We start from the raw sequence: 14,398 nt of genomic DNA, 5'->3' as shown, positions 1-14,398 counted from the left end.
TCCCTGCAGCACCTATTGTATAATTAAGATAAAATAAAATAAGAAGAAAAGGGACAAGAGAGAAAAAAAAATAGAGAAGAAAGAAAAAAGGGGGTGGGTAAAGGGAGGGGAACAAGTAAGGAAAAGAAAAAAAGTTATAGAACAACCACAACAGCAACAACAACAAAAAAACCCCTAAATAACTGAAAAAAAAAAAAGACTTTGGGGGATACGATGGGAGAAAAGACTAGGAGATAATGTAATGTTAGCAATCAGGACAACAAAAAATAAAAAATAAAATAAACAAAACAAAACAAAAAAGAAAAAAACGCAAACATTGAGGTCTAGGATATTCAAGGACCTCAGATGGACCTCAGGGTATGATGGATTCAGGGATGGAAAGTCTGTGATATTGAAGACTCAAGAGGTGTGAGTCTCTGGGGTGTGGGCCACTAGGGTTTAGGGGACTCAGACCTGGCAACCTCAAATCTAGTTAACAGGGAGCCTGGGAGCACCGCAGTGCAATACAGCCTTCAGAGATCCCTGCAGCTGGGTGCCAGCCCTATGGGAGAGGTCACATCCGCAAACTCTGAAATTTGTGTCTGAACCCCACAGACTGTATCTGTGTATCTGTGGCTGTATCACCAATTTGACTTCAGGACACCTCCCACCCTGTAAGCCCCCGGAATGGCCACCTGGGGGTGCCTCTACACTGCAGCCAATTTAATGACGCAGATCAGTAGCCAGGCCCGGAGGTGGGGCTCCAGCCGGAAACTCTGATAACAGAGTCCAAAACCAAAATTCCCATGCTTCACAAAATAGTCCCCTAATCGGCTTCCAGACGTCTCCCACTCTGCCAGTCCCTGAAACAGCCTCCTGGTGACGTCTCTTTATTGTGAACAATTTAAGGGGGGCAGGGCTCTAGCCAGAAGCGCTATTATTTGTGTCTGCAATCAAAAATTCCCCACCTCACAATAAAACTCCCATTTGTCTCCCCAAATCGGTCTGCGAAGGCCTCCTACCCTGTTAGCCCCCCAATAGCCCGCTCAGGGCTTATGAATTCCCCAGTACCACAGAGCCTCCAGGAATCGCCTCTGCAGGGGCCGATGCTGTGGCTCCGCCCACCCCAGGAGGGAGCGTCCCATGTGAAGCCCCCACCTCTGTGTAATAGAGCCTCAATTTTATCTTATACACAAATTTTCTCTGTTACCTTCCCACCAAATTGATGTCCAGACACCTCCTGCCCTGCAAAATCCCAAAACAGCCTGGTCCCGAAGAATTTCCAATGCTGCCCAGCTGCTTCTTTGCAGGAGAGATTATCCGATGTGCTCACTCAGCCACCATCTTGCCCCACTATCCAGTTTTCGATTTTTTAATGCCCAAATTTATCTTTTACTTTTAGTTTTTCTAAATTATTATGTATTCTATTTCTAATCTTTAAACCTATCAGTACTATTTCATTTTCCTATTAATTGAATTTGGCAATATATTAGACTCCATTTTTGAAGAAGTTTTGGATCACAGAGGGGTTCAGCTATAGCAGGGGAGGAACATTGTGGGATGTGGGATGTCATTGATGAGGGATGCATGGGTGGGGGTGAGTTCTCCAGGGAATGCATATAAGGGTATATAGATATGTTTGGATGTTTTTTGGGTATTGACATGGGCGGTAGAGTTTCACATGACAACTGAGGGAGTGCTGAGTTCCCATTCCAGGAAACTATGTCACACTGCCCAATGGAGCAGCAACAATCCCCCAAGTACAAGGGCAAAGACCAGCAAAGAAGGATGGTCTAATGATGAGCTCTTGATACTGATGACTATGCTTATGAGCCTATGTGCTTGAAATTTGAACTAGGCCTAGAGTTGCAGGCTGCCTAAGAGGTACCTCCTGAGAGCCTCCATGTTGCTCAAATGTGGCCTCTCTCTAAGCCAAACTCAGCATGTAAATACATTACCAGGAAATAGATGTGACTCAACTGATAGAGCGTCCACCTACCATATAGGAGGTCCAGGGTTCAGCACCCAGGGCCTCCTGGCCCATATGGTGAGATAGCCCATGTGCAGTGCTGCCATGCACAAGGAGTGCTGTGACACGCAGAGGTGACCTCCACATAGAGTTGCCCCACAAGCACGGAGTGCACCCCACAAGGAGAGCCACCCTGCACAAAAAAAGCACAGCCCGCCCAGGAGTGGCACCACACACACGGAGAACTGATGCAGCAAGATGACACAACAAAAAGAGACACAAATTCCCAGTACCACCTGACAAGAATGCAAGCAGACACAGAAGATCACAGAGTGAATGGACACAGAGAGCAGACAATGAGAGGAGGAGAAGGGGAGAGAAATAAATAAAAAGAAATCTTTAAAAAAATTAATAAATAAATTCATTACCTCCCCACCTCCCCCCCCCCCCCCAGTGTGGGACATGACTCCTGGGGATGAGCCTCCCTGGTGCTGAGGGATTACTACCAATCACCAACTAGAAAAAGACATTGAATAGAAGGGGGAAATAGTAAAGACAAATGAGTTTATATGGCTAAGAGACTTCAAAATGAGTTGGGATGTCATCAAAGGGGTCGTGCTTATGCACATCTCAGCAGGATATCAGAGACAGCAAAGTAGATACTACCCCAGGTAAGGGTGCTCCTGAGGGCTATGGAGACACCCAGGTCCTACCGTCATGACAGATGGCTCTGGAGTTCAATGCCTTGCCTGTGGGCCTTACTTTGCAATTTGTGCTCCTGAGTGTGATGAAGTTGGACTCAGATGGGACCTCTCTACGCATGCCTCTTCTGTTACTTTTACTGAACCTGTGGTTGGTGCTGGGGTTGGTGTATGCTCAGGGGACTTGAATCTCTGGACTGTCTACGTGTCAGCTGGGCCCTGAGCCTCAGCAGAGTTGCAACACCTACTCCTTGGTTCATTGGACTTACCCAGGTCACCTAACAGGGAGGTGAGGATGGTCAACCACCACACCAGGAAATCAAGAGAGTCTATATCTTCAAGCAGGAGAGTTCTATCCATCAGCCATATGGGATCTAAGCCCTTCTCTCTATTTGGAGGTGGAGTGGACATGGCCATCCCAGGGCCCTCAGGATGGAGGAATAAAATATGTATTAGAGTGGACTTACTGAGTATTCTACTATAGAATATTGTGACTTTAGTAATGGAAGAAATTATATCATTGATGTAGAGACAGTGGTCATGGGAGTTGTTGAAGGCAGGGAAAGGGGAAAAAGAGGTGTGATACTGGAACATTTTCAGGACTTGGAGTTGTCCTCAATGATATTGCAGGGACAGATGCAGGACATTATATATCCTGCCTTAACCCACTGAATAGTCTGGGTAAGAGTGTAAACTACAACATAAACTCTAATCCATGCTGTGTAGCAGTGCTCTAAACTGTACTCATCAAGTGAAATGAATGTACCACACTAATGAAGGAAGTTTTTGATGTGGGAGGAGTGGGGGGGTGGTGTGGGGAATGGGGTATATAAGAACCTCTTATTTTTTTTAAAGATTTTTAAAAAAATTTATTTCTCTCCCCTCCCCACCCCCAGTTGTCTGCTCTCTGTGTCCATTCGCTGTGTGTTCTTCTGTGTCCGCTTGTATTCTTGTCAGCGGCACCAGGAATCTGTATTTCTTTTTTTGTTGCATTATCTTGATACGTCAGCTCTCAGTGTGTGAGGCCCCACTCCTGGGCAGGCTGCACTTTTGTTGCATGGGGCAGCTCTCCTTACAGGGCGCACTCCTTGCATGTGTGGTTCCCCGACACAGGGGACACACCTGTATGACAGGGCACTCCTTGCGTGCATCAGCACTGTGCGTGGGCCGGCTTCACCACACGGGTCAGGAGGCCCTGGGTTTGAACCTTGAACCTCCCATGTGGTAGATGGATGCTCTATCCATAGAGCCAAATCCACTTCCCTTATATTTTTTAATGTAACATTCTGTGTCATCTATGTATCTTTAAAAAATAATAAAATAAAATTTAACTTTAAAAAAAAAATTGACTAGTGTTTCTGGCACTAGTAAAATTGTAGGGTCTATCACATATGGATCCCAGTGCCATAGATATCAGAGAATATGAAATATTAACTCACTCTTGTTGCAGATGAGGAAACAGAGACCCAGAAAAGCAACTTGCCCAAGATGACAAACACAGGTGAGAGCTAAATTGAGACTAGAATCAAGACCAGTCCTTTGCAGACTTCAATTTGCACTGAAATCTCCTGGAGTCTTCTTTACATGCAGATTTTGAGCCAGTAGTTCTGTGGGAAGCTGAGATGCTACATTTTTTGTTGTTGTTTCTTTTTCTCTTTTTTTTTTTTCAATTCTTATTTGAGATGCTACATTTTTAACAAGTCACCAGGTGATGTCAAGTTTGCCTTAGAATGACACTATGAGAACCCAGTCTCTGGACGAGTGATGCCCAGTGGAACTTTCTACAAAGATGAACTGTGTCTATTTAAATTTAAATTAATTAGAATTAAATAAAACTAAAGATTTCATTCCTCAGTCATGCTAACCACAATTCAAGGGCTTATAATACTATAAGTATTAGATAACATAGCTCTAGCGCACCTGATAACTAAACGCTGCATATCTTTAATACTTCTAATGCTAACCTTACTAGTTACTTACACAAAAAACTTTTAAAATGATCACTTTTAATGGTCAGAAATATGTGATCAGTGTGGAGAAACAGGCAGCCTCATATATTGTTAGTGGCAGTGTAAATGGTTACAGCATCTTTGGAGGGGTATTTGGCATTATTTATCAACATTTTTTAAAAGTGTACATGCCCTTTAATTACTGGGAATTTTTTCTACAGATGTGCTGGCACATATACAAGAGTGTTCACTGCTTAACTGCTTGTAGTAGCAACAATCTGGAAACAGCCTAAATGGCCATCCCAAGGGGACTGGTTAAATAAATTATGATACATCATCCCAAAGAACTCCAGGCTGCTATCAGCAGAAATGGGGCAGATCTATAGTACAGATTTGGAGTGATCTCCAGGGTATAGTGAAGAAAAACAAGTATAGAACAGGGTGTGCAGCTAGCTACCTTTCACGTAAAAAATATAGCTGGGTATAGGGGAGCGTGTATGTGAGGGTTGTATACAGACAATAACTTGAGGACACATAAGAAACTGGTAACGGTGGTTAGTTCTCTGGGGAGATAAACTGAGGGATTAAGGGTAAAGGGTTTACATTTCACTGTTTGCACAAAATTTACTATCTATCTGTATCATCTTTTGAAAAAATATTTTTAAAGAAAAAAAGGTGTATGCTGTTTAAGAGCTAAGGAAATCTACTGCCGCATTTCTTCATTTACATTGGGGGTAAATGGGATTTGGGGGATTTGGGGACAGTAGGTTGAAGATCAACAAAACTCTCTCATGCCTCCACTTTCGAAGGCTTGTTCAAGGAAATGTGGCTTTGAGATGATGGTGATGTTGCTTTGGTCATACCTGTTATTTTCAATAGAATCCATTTGTTCTCCCCATGACTCTTACTATAGTTTAATAAAAGCCTAAATCCAGAGGCTCCGGTTCTCCCTCCTTTCTCCCAGGAGGCAGCCCTTGATTAGACAAAGAGCAGGCTGAGATTTGGTTGTAAGTTATTTATGATTTTCCATTGTGCCTGTGTTAAATTCTACTGTTGTTTAAACAAATTTACTTTCTACTCTCCACTGAGTTCACCAAAGACATGTAATCCTCCTGCAACTGGTAGGGTTGAAGATTAAGCATCCTGGGCAATTAGTGTATACCAAGGTTCAGCTGGTGTGCTGCCGTTTGCGTTAATTACAGTCGTTTAGTGCGTATCTGCAGCAGACGTCCCTGCTTTAAATGAGGATTTGCATCCGTCATTGACACTCCTGTATCAGGCTAGGGGGCTGTAGCATATACCACTGTCAGGCTGTGTCACAGCATTATGAGATTAGGGCTCTAGTGGAACCCTCCAGTACTTGGTCTTTGTGAGCAGCTGTGCCAGTTCTTGAAGGGAAAGTTGGAGTGGGTGCCAGTAAGGGAGTGTAAACAACCAAAGCTGATTAACACGGTTATGGCTAAGACACCTTTGAAACTGGGGATTCAGTTTTGAGTCTGGGCCCAAAGTGGGTAGACTAGGACATGAAGTTTAGGATCTCCAGTTTGGTGTTTTTCACAAAGGGGGCTCCAATAATGGTAGCAATATGGCATACCAGGTAACCATTGCTACCTAGTAAATATCCACAAAAATCTCAGCAGCACGATATGCATTTATTTAGCACACACATCTGTGAGTCAGCTGGGTGGCTTGGCTGATTTCAGCTGGGCTTGCTTACAGGTCTGGGCACTGACTGATCCAGCCTGGGCGTGGCTAGGTGGCTTGGCTAGGTGCCTCGGCTCTGCTGCCCACACCTCTCATCCCCTCCCTGGGACTGGCAGGTTAGCCTAGGCAGATACTTCTCACGGCCTTAGCAGAAGCAAGAGTGTGAGACCTAACAAGGGCTCTCCAAATTTCTGCTTGTGACTCATCTGGCAACATCCCAATTGGCCAGAATAAGTCCTCCAGCCAGAGTAGAGGTGTGTGGAAGTGTGCCCCACAGTTGCACAGTTACATGCCACGGATACAGGAAAGCATGAAGAATTTGATGCAATCTACCAGATGGGACAGAGAGACTTGAAAACATACCCCTGATGAATGATGAAGAAAGGAAATCAGGGGGAATAAGAAACAATGGACAAATTTGGTCCCTCACTTTTTAAAAAAATCACTAATAAAAGATTGCCAGCTACATTTAGGAGTTGGAGGATTGTGGAAAATTACATCTGGAACTGAATTTAGGATCATTCCATTCAATGATTATTCAGATCAATGATTATCAGCCTCCCTAGGGGTCTGGATTCTTCTTAAACACAGAACATTTTACAAGCTGTCTCTGAAGGTTGTCTGTGAGCCCCCTGGAAACCCATAAGCCAAGGTTAAAACTGCATTCAAAGGCAAGCTTCCCATTTTTACAGATGGGGAAATTGAGTTACGTCGTGATTCCTGTATGCTTCAAAGAGATGGTTCAGTTGGTGTAACACTTAACATTCAGCTGAATTTGATACTAAATCAAAGTGCATGTAAAGCAGACTGCAATAGTCCACTGCTTTAAACCTTTTAAGGCTCTCCAACACAGTGTAAAATCTCTATTTCATCAAGACCCCCAAGAATTCTGACCCCTGCCCACCTTCTCAACCTTGCATCCATCTCCCTCTCCTCTAGCATAAGCATCCAGCCACACAGGCATCTGCACTGCTTCTTACACCTGCCCAATTTGGACCCTTTGCAACTACTGTTCCCCTGCCTGGAATGCTCTTTTCCTGCACTCTCACTCTTCTCTCTCCTGCCCTTCATTGAGAATTCTGTACATAGAAAGGCTGTCTCTGAATGTCCCATTTAAAATGCCACCCCTCAATCACTCTTATTTATAATTTCAGTCATGTGTTTTACCTCTCCCCCTCCAGTGGGTCAAACTACCTGAAGGCAAGGACTTTGTGCTGTTCCCCAATGTATCTCTGGCATTCAGCAGCCAGCCTGAAGCACAGCAGGCACTTAAAGAGGCATTAAGTGAATAAACTGACATGTTACACTATAATGTATCCATCCACCGAGAAAACCAGTGGAGAAAATGTACCAAAAATTCAACCAAATTGTATGAGAGAGAGACTTTATGCCGCTCAGTCTTGCAAAGAAAGTGGAGCCCCTCTACTGGTCTGTGTATTTCCTATATAGCTGGTTTTCATTTAAGAATCTTAATGTTTAATAGCAAAGTAAATAATGTCATCAGGTAGAACTGTTAGCCCTAGCTAATTGGCTCTATCAAAGATCTTACAGGGATTTTGCTATTTAATTATCGATCTGTTGGTACAAATGGGAATTTGTCTGAATAAAGCTTTGGAGTAAGAGCTTGTCATTGACCCTTACAGGTGGATGTCATAAAGCTCGGTTTCTTGGTGCACCTTCTTCTGTATCACCAATCCAAGATTTGGAGCATCTTATAAAAAAATAAAGATGGTGAGTTGGCTGTAAGGAGGTTATAAGCAGTGCTTACCAGTGATTTATGAAGGCTCTGATTTCAAAGGTTAGCGAAGATTTGCTTTGGGGTTTGCACTGTTTTCCAAAGTCATTCTGAACTGACAGACAAACGTGTAGTCCTTTTTGCCCATGCCTTTTACGGGTAGGTGCAGCTGGATGAAAATCAGCCACAAAAGAGAGCTGGGCGTTATCATTAATGGTGACTGTGTAACAGATGTTGTCTACATAGCAGAGGAGGCTGCTTAATTTGTCTCTTGCAAAAAACATGAAGCCTCTTAAAACTATTATGTACTAAACATTGTCTGAAAAATTCCATTCTTTTGTAACACAGTCCTCCTTCAGGAAGAGCCGCAGTTTAGAATTAAAAGAATAAAAGAGAGACTCAAATGAAGGAATACTACATCCATTACATTTGTGTTAATCATGATTACAGAAGAGAGAGACCAAAAACAAACAAACAAACAAAAAAGACATTATGGTATTGCCAAGGGAAAATACATGTATTAAAAACAAAAGTCTAAATGAATAGGTACTGAGCGAGTGATGAGAAATTAGGGCAGAGATGGGGTTTTGCCTCCCGTTGTTAGCAAGCAAGCATCCACATTGACTTTTACTGCCTAAGAAGAACTGAGAGGGTTACAAAGAGTTAGAAATCTTGCACACAATGGTAGGAAAGCAATTTCATCCCACTCACCATCTGGTCAGCTCAGCCTATTTTCCAGGCAAAAGATTAATTGTTTGAGAGGTACATTAAGCCCCAATTCTCCAACAGTCCACCACACACACACACACAGAGTTGTGATTGTTCTATTCCATATTTTCCTACATTTTCTTCCCTTTACAAATATGCACAAATTCTGTTTTATTTGGGGACATTTTTAGGGTAGATGGTGAAATTGTACATTGATGTAACCATTTTGGAATGACATTTGACAATTATGACAAGAACTAAAAAGACATCAAGCATTTTGTCCAAATCATTCACTTCCAGGACTCTATTCTTAAAATTAAAAGAGGAAAAAAGATACATACACAAAAACACATTTTTTATACTAGCAAAAATGACATTTTACAATAGTAAAATTAAAAGCAAACCCAAATTCTTATACTAAGTAATATTTTGATAAATTATTGTGAATTATTTAACAAAATATTTTTCAGCCATTAAAATTATTGATATGAAGACTATGTAATAACGTGAAAACATTTATGCTATGTATTAAATGAAAAAAGGAAGGAAAATTGTACACACATCATGATTATACAATCATCATATCCATGTAAATTATGAATATGAAAAAGATTATAGGGAAAAAATACCATAAAGATGAATATTTTTTGTTAAAATAAAAGAAGGGTGTAGAAATGAAGTATGGTGCTGTCTTAAGAATAATTGTTGTCTTCAGAAAGTGCCAGCTAGTCTCTCTTAGAAGCAGTTTTCTGCATATTTAACTACTTTATGATATGCTTCTTATTCCTAGCAATCAACCCTGCTTCTGTCATCATATTTTCAGACTGTTCCTTACATCATCAATGTACAGGCAAATGTTTGTATCAGGACCACTTCAAAACTAAAAACAGCACACTTGTTTCCCCTCCTGAGTTATGGGAGGCAAGAGTGTAGAAGTTCCTCTGTCCTATTCCCAGGAACCTCCAGATTCTCAGAACAAAGTTTGGTTTGGGAGAATTGAGGCAATAAACTGTCCTGCAATATCTCCTCTAACTGAATTCCCCAGTACAATGTTTTCAGGGTGTGTCATTGTAATTTCACACTCAATAAATGAAGATCTTTCCATTTGGAATAATTTTCAGTCTCCTAAGCAGAGAGAAGCTGGGTGACTTAAGAGATTAGTAAAGACTTCCAGAGCCACTTGCATTTCCAGAGCAGTACAAAACCACCTGAGGTCAACAGGTCTCAGCCTTACCACTGGCTACCAAAGAGCTCTTCCTCCTCAGATTGCTGTGAACTTAGACAAACATCCAGCCTGAGAGTCAATCATAACTTTCCAAAATAATAAAATAACTCACTTGTGGGGCCAGACCAGGGAGGGGAATTCCTCAAGCAGCTCATGTAGATGTAGCCCCACTCTATGCCCAGCACAAGGATGGCCTCTGATTTCTTCAAGAGCATAAGACTCACTTTTTTCCCTGAAGGACCTTGAAATCTGTGGAGGGACATGCTGCATGTGTAACTGGTGCATCAACCCGTCTACTGCAGTAGGCTATAGACTGAAATTGTTTTATTCTCCTCCAGTCTCTGTTTCCAACTGGATCATATCAGATCCCCTTTTCCAGTCCTTAGCATTCCTGGTCCATTGCATCACTACCCCAATTGCTTTTGGTTATTAATTTCAGCCCATAGAGTTCTATTAACTATCACTCCTCCTATTCTTCATGTCGACCTCAGAAGGGACCTTGACTGCATAGAGTGTGGGGGTGTGGGGTGCATGGGGTGGGATATGTAGGAAAGGGAGATTGTTTCCTTTTCCTGACCTGGCAGTAACTGCCATTCATTCACCCTCTGTGGTCACTGCTCTCTCCTGGCTGATAGTGCCCAGTCCCAATGCCCTCTCTGAGGCAGGATCCCTATATCAACTCTCATGGAGCGCTTGAGTAGATTTGGGGAAGACTTAGCAGCAGCACCATCCCCCCAGTTTTCCTGATGTGAGAGAGCCACCCTGCTGGAAACTGATTGCTCCCATCTCTATTGGAGTCCTATCAAAGCCTTCCCCTTACATGGCCAGAAGCAGGGAGAACTCCAGCTCACTCGAAGCAGGGAATAGAATAACCTGGCCCTACGAATATTTCCTTCCCCAAAAGGCCCAATCTCTCTTCCCAGAGCCCTCCTGAAGCAGAAGAGATAAGGTGATTAGTGGGCTGCTTTTTAGAGGGTTTGTTGAACTGTTACTGCTCCCTTTTGGGTAGGGGGTGGGGAATGGGTTCTGGCCTTGTTAAACTGCTGTCTTTAAAATAAGAGCAGTGTTGTAAAAAAAAATCACTTGACCATAGATATGAGGGTCTATTTCCAAATTCTCGATTCGATTCAATTGGTCAATCCCTCTATTTTTATGCCAGTACCATTCTGTTTTTTCATGACTGTAGCTAGATAATATGGTTTTAAGTCGGAAGTGAGAGTCCTCCACCTTTTTTCTTCCTTTATAAGCTATTTTTGGCTATTTGGGAACTCTTACTCTTCCAGATAAATTTGATAATTGGCTTTTCCAATTCTACAAAGAAGTATACTGCAATTTTTATCAGAATTGCATTAAAATTGTAGATCAGTTTGGGTAGAATTGATATCTTAATGATATTTAGTCTTCTAACCCATGACCATAGAATATCCTTCCATTTATTTAGATCGTCATTGATTTCTTTTAGCAATGTTTTATAGTTTTTTGTATCAGGTCCTTTATGTCCTTGGTTAAATTTTTTCCTACATATTTTATTCTTTTAGTCGTTATCATAAATGGATTTTTTTCTGACTTCCCCCTCAGATTTCTCATCAGTAAATATATAGAGATGCATTGATTTTTGAGTATTAATCTTGTATGCCACCATTTACTGAGATTAATAGTTTCATTGTGGATTTTTTTACATTTTTTAAGTGTATGATTATATCATCAGTGAATAATGAAGGTTTTATTTCTTCCTTTCCTATTTGGGTGCCTTTTATATCATTTTCTTGCCTAATTGCTCTATCTAGAGCTTCTAACAACATCTTGAATAACAGTGGTGAAAGTGGGCATTCTTGTCTTGTTCCCAGTCTCAGTTGGAAAGCCTTCTGTCTTTCTGCATTGAGTGCAATGTTGGCTGTGGGTTTTTCATATATACGCTTCATCATACTGAGAAAGTTTCCTTCTATTTCTATCTTTCAGAGTGTTTTTATCAAGAAAGGGTGTTGTATTTTCTCAATGTCTTCTCTGCATCAATTGAAATGATCATGTGATTTTTCTTCTTCAATTTATTAATACAGAGTATTGCACTGATTGATTTTCATATGTTGAACCACCCTTGCACACCTGATATAATGCTCACTTGATCATGATGTACAATTTTTTATATGTGTTTTAATTTGATTAGCAATTATTTTGTTGAGGATTTTTGGATCAATGTTCATTAAAGAAATTGTTCTGTAATTTTCTTTTTTCATACTATCTTTATTTGGTTTTGGTATTAGGGTGATATTAGCTTCATTGAATGAGCTTGGTAGCATTCCTTCCTGTTCAATTTTTTTCAGAAGTGTTTGAGCAAGAGTGGTATTAGATCTTCTTTAAATGATTGGTAGAATTCACCTGTGAAGTCATTTGTTCCTAGAATTTTCATTTTTGGGAGGTTTTTGATGATTGTTTCAATTTCATTACTTGTGATTGGTTTGTTGAGGTCTTCTTTTTCTTCTTGGGTCAATGTGGTTTGTTCAAATGTTTCCAGAAATTGTCCATTTCATCAAAGTTGTCTAGTTTGTTAGCATATGGTTGTTCATGGTATCTTCTCTTTTATTTATGTTAGGTCAAGGGTAATGTCACCCTTCTCATTTTGGATTTTATTTATTTGCATTGTCTCTTTTCTCTTTGTCAAATCTTGCTAAGTGTTTATTGATTTGTTGAATCTTCTCAAAGAACCAACTTTTTTTTTTTTTAATTTTTTTATTTTTTATTGACTTTGTAATAATATTACATTAAAAATATATATGTGAGGTCCCATTCAACCCCACCCCCCCACCCCCCCTCTCCCCCCCCCCCCAACAACACTCGTTCCCATCATCATGACATATCCATTGGATTTGGTAGGTACGTCTTTGGGCACCTCTGCACCTCATGTACATTGGTTCACATCATGGCCCATACTCTCCTCTATTCCATCAAGTAGGCCCTGTGAGGATTTACAATGTCCGGTGATTACCTCTGAAGCACCATCCAGGGCAGCTCCATGTCCCGAAGATGCCTCCACCTCTCATCTCTTCCTGCCTTTCCCCATACCCTTTGTCCATTATGTCCCCTTTTCCCAATCCAATGCCACCTCTTCTATGTGGACACTGGATTGGTTGTGTCCATTGCACCTTTATGTCAAGAGGAGGCTCAGATTCCACCTGGATGCTGGATGCAATCCTCCCATTTTCAGTTGTAATCACTCTAGGCTCCATGGTGTGGTGGTTGTCCTTCTTCACCTCCATCTTAGCTAAGTGTGGTAAGTCCAATAAATCAGATTGTAGGTGCTGGAGTCTGTTGAGGCTCAGGATCTGGCTATCACATTGTCAGTCCAGAGATTCAAATCCCCTAAATATATCTTAAACCCCAACATTAACTGCACCTCCAGCACATTAGCATGGAAGTCTTATGAAGGGAGATCCCATCTGAGTCCAGATTCATCACACATAAACACCATTTCCAAAGAGGGGCCATCTGCCCTGGTAGTTAACCCCATCGGCCATGACCATAACTCCCATGGGTCTCTTTAGCCCTCAAAGGAACCAATATCTGGGGGTTGTATCTGCTTTATCTGTCTCTCTGACTCTGCTCAGTTGTGCATGAGGGCAAACCTTCTGCCAGCCTCCAGACTCTTTTTTAGAAACTCGTAGCCATATAAACTCATTTCTCCTTTCCATTTCCCCCTTACTTTAGGTCAAACAGCATTTTAAAGTCATGGTATTTTATGTAGACATGGATATTCTGCTGATCCGCATTGAACCTTCCGTATAAGGTCATTTTCCAGTTGCATCATCAGTTGGTAGTTGATAGTGGTCCCTCGTTGCCAGGGAGGCTCATCCCCGGGTGTCATGTCCCACGCTGGGGGGAAGGCATTGCATTTACATGCTGAGTTTGGCTTCGAGACTGGCCACATTTGAGTAACATGAAGGCTGACAGAAGGAAATTCCCAGGCACAAAGTTGCTCTAGGCCTTGAAGAACCAACTTTTAGTTCTGTTGATTCTCTCTATCGATTTTTTTATTCTCCATTTCATTCATTTCTGCTCTAATCTTTATTATTTCTTTCATTCTGCTTGCTTTGGGATTGATTTTTTGTTCTTTTTCTAATTCCCCTCAGTGTGCTGTTACGTCTGATTTTAACTCTTTCTTCTTTTTTAATGTAAGTATTGAGGGCTATAAATTTCCCTCTCAGCACTGCCTTTGCTGTATTCTGTAAGTTTTGGCATGTTGAATTCTCATTTAATTTGTCTGATTTCTCTTGTAATTTCTTCTTTAACTCATTGATTATTTAAAGTTGTATTGTTTAATCTCCATATATGTGATTTTTCCCTTTTTCTGCTTATTATTAATTTCCAAATTTATTTCATTATGATCAGAGAAAGTGTTTCATATGATTTAAATGTTTTTAAATTTACTGAGAT

The 14,398-nt window shown here is 41.2% G+C and overlaps 1 protein-coding gene across 2 annotated transcripts in view; it reads left to right on the top strand.

Moving 5' to 3' along the window:
• The window catches only part of NKX2-2 (NK2 homeobox 2), a 163,812-nt gene that overhangs the window by 98,321 nt on the left and 51,093 nt on the right, over positions 1 to 14,398 (top strand). For both annotated transcript variants that reach the window (XM_071211590.1, XM_071211589.1), the window contains exons 4-5: positions 4,100 to 4,150; positions 7,946 to 8,033. In XM_071211590.1, the coding sequence (XP_071067691.1) occupies positions 4,100 to 4,150; positions 7,946 to 8,028 (134 nt within the window). In that variant the 3' untranslated portion in view covers positions 8,029 to 8,033. The remainder of the gene's footprint in view (positions 1 to 4,099; positions 4,151 to 7,945; positions 8,034 to 14,398) is intronic.

The sequence above is a fragment of the Dasypus novemcinctus genome, chromosome 24 (assembly GCF_030445035.2).
Source record: "Dasypus novemcinctus isolate mDasNov1 chromosome 24, mDasNov1.1.hap2, whole genome shotgun sequence".
NCBI lineage: Eukaryota > Metazoa > Chordata > Mammalia > Cingulata > Dasypodidae > Dasypus > Dasypus novemcinctus.
This window is presented reverse-complemented; position numbering and strand designations above follow the sequence as displayed.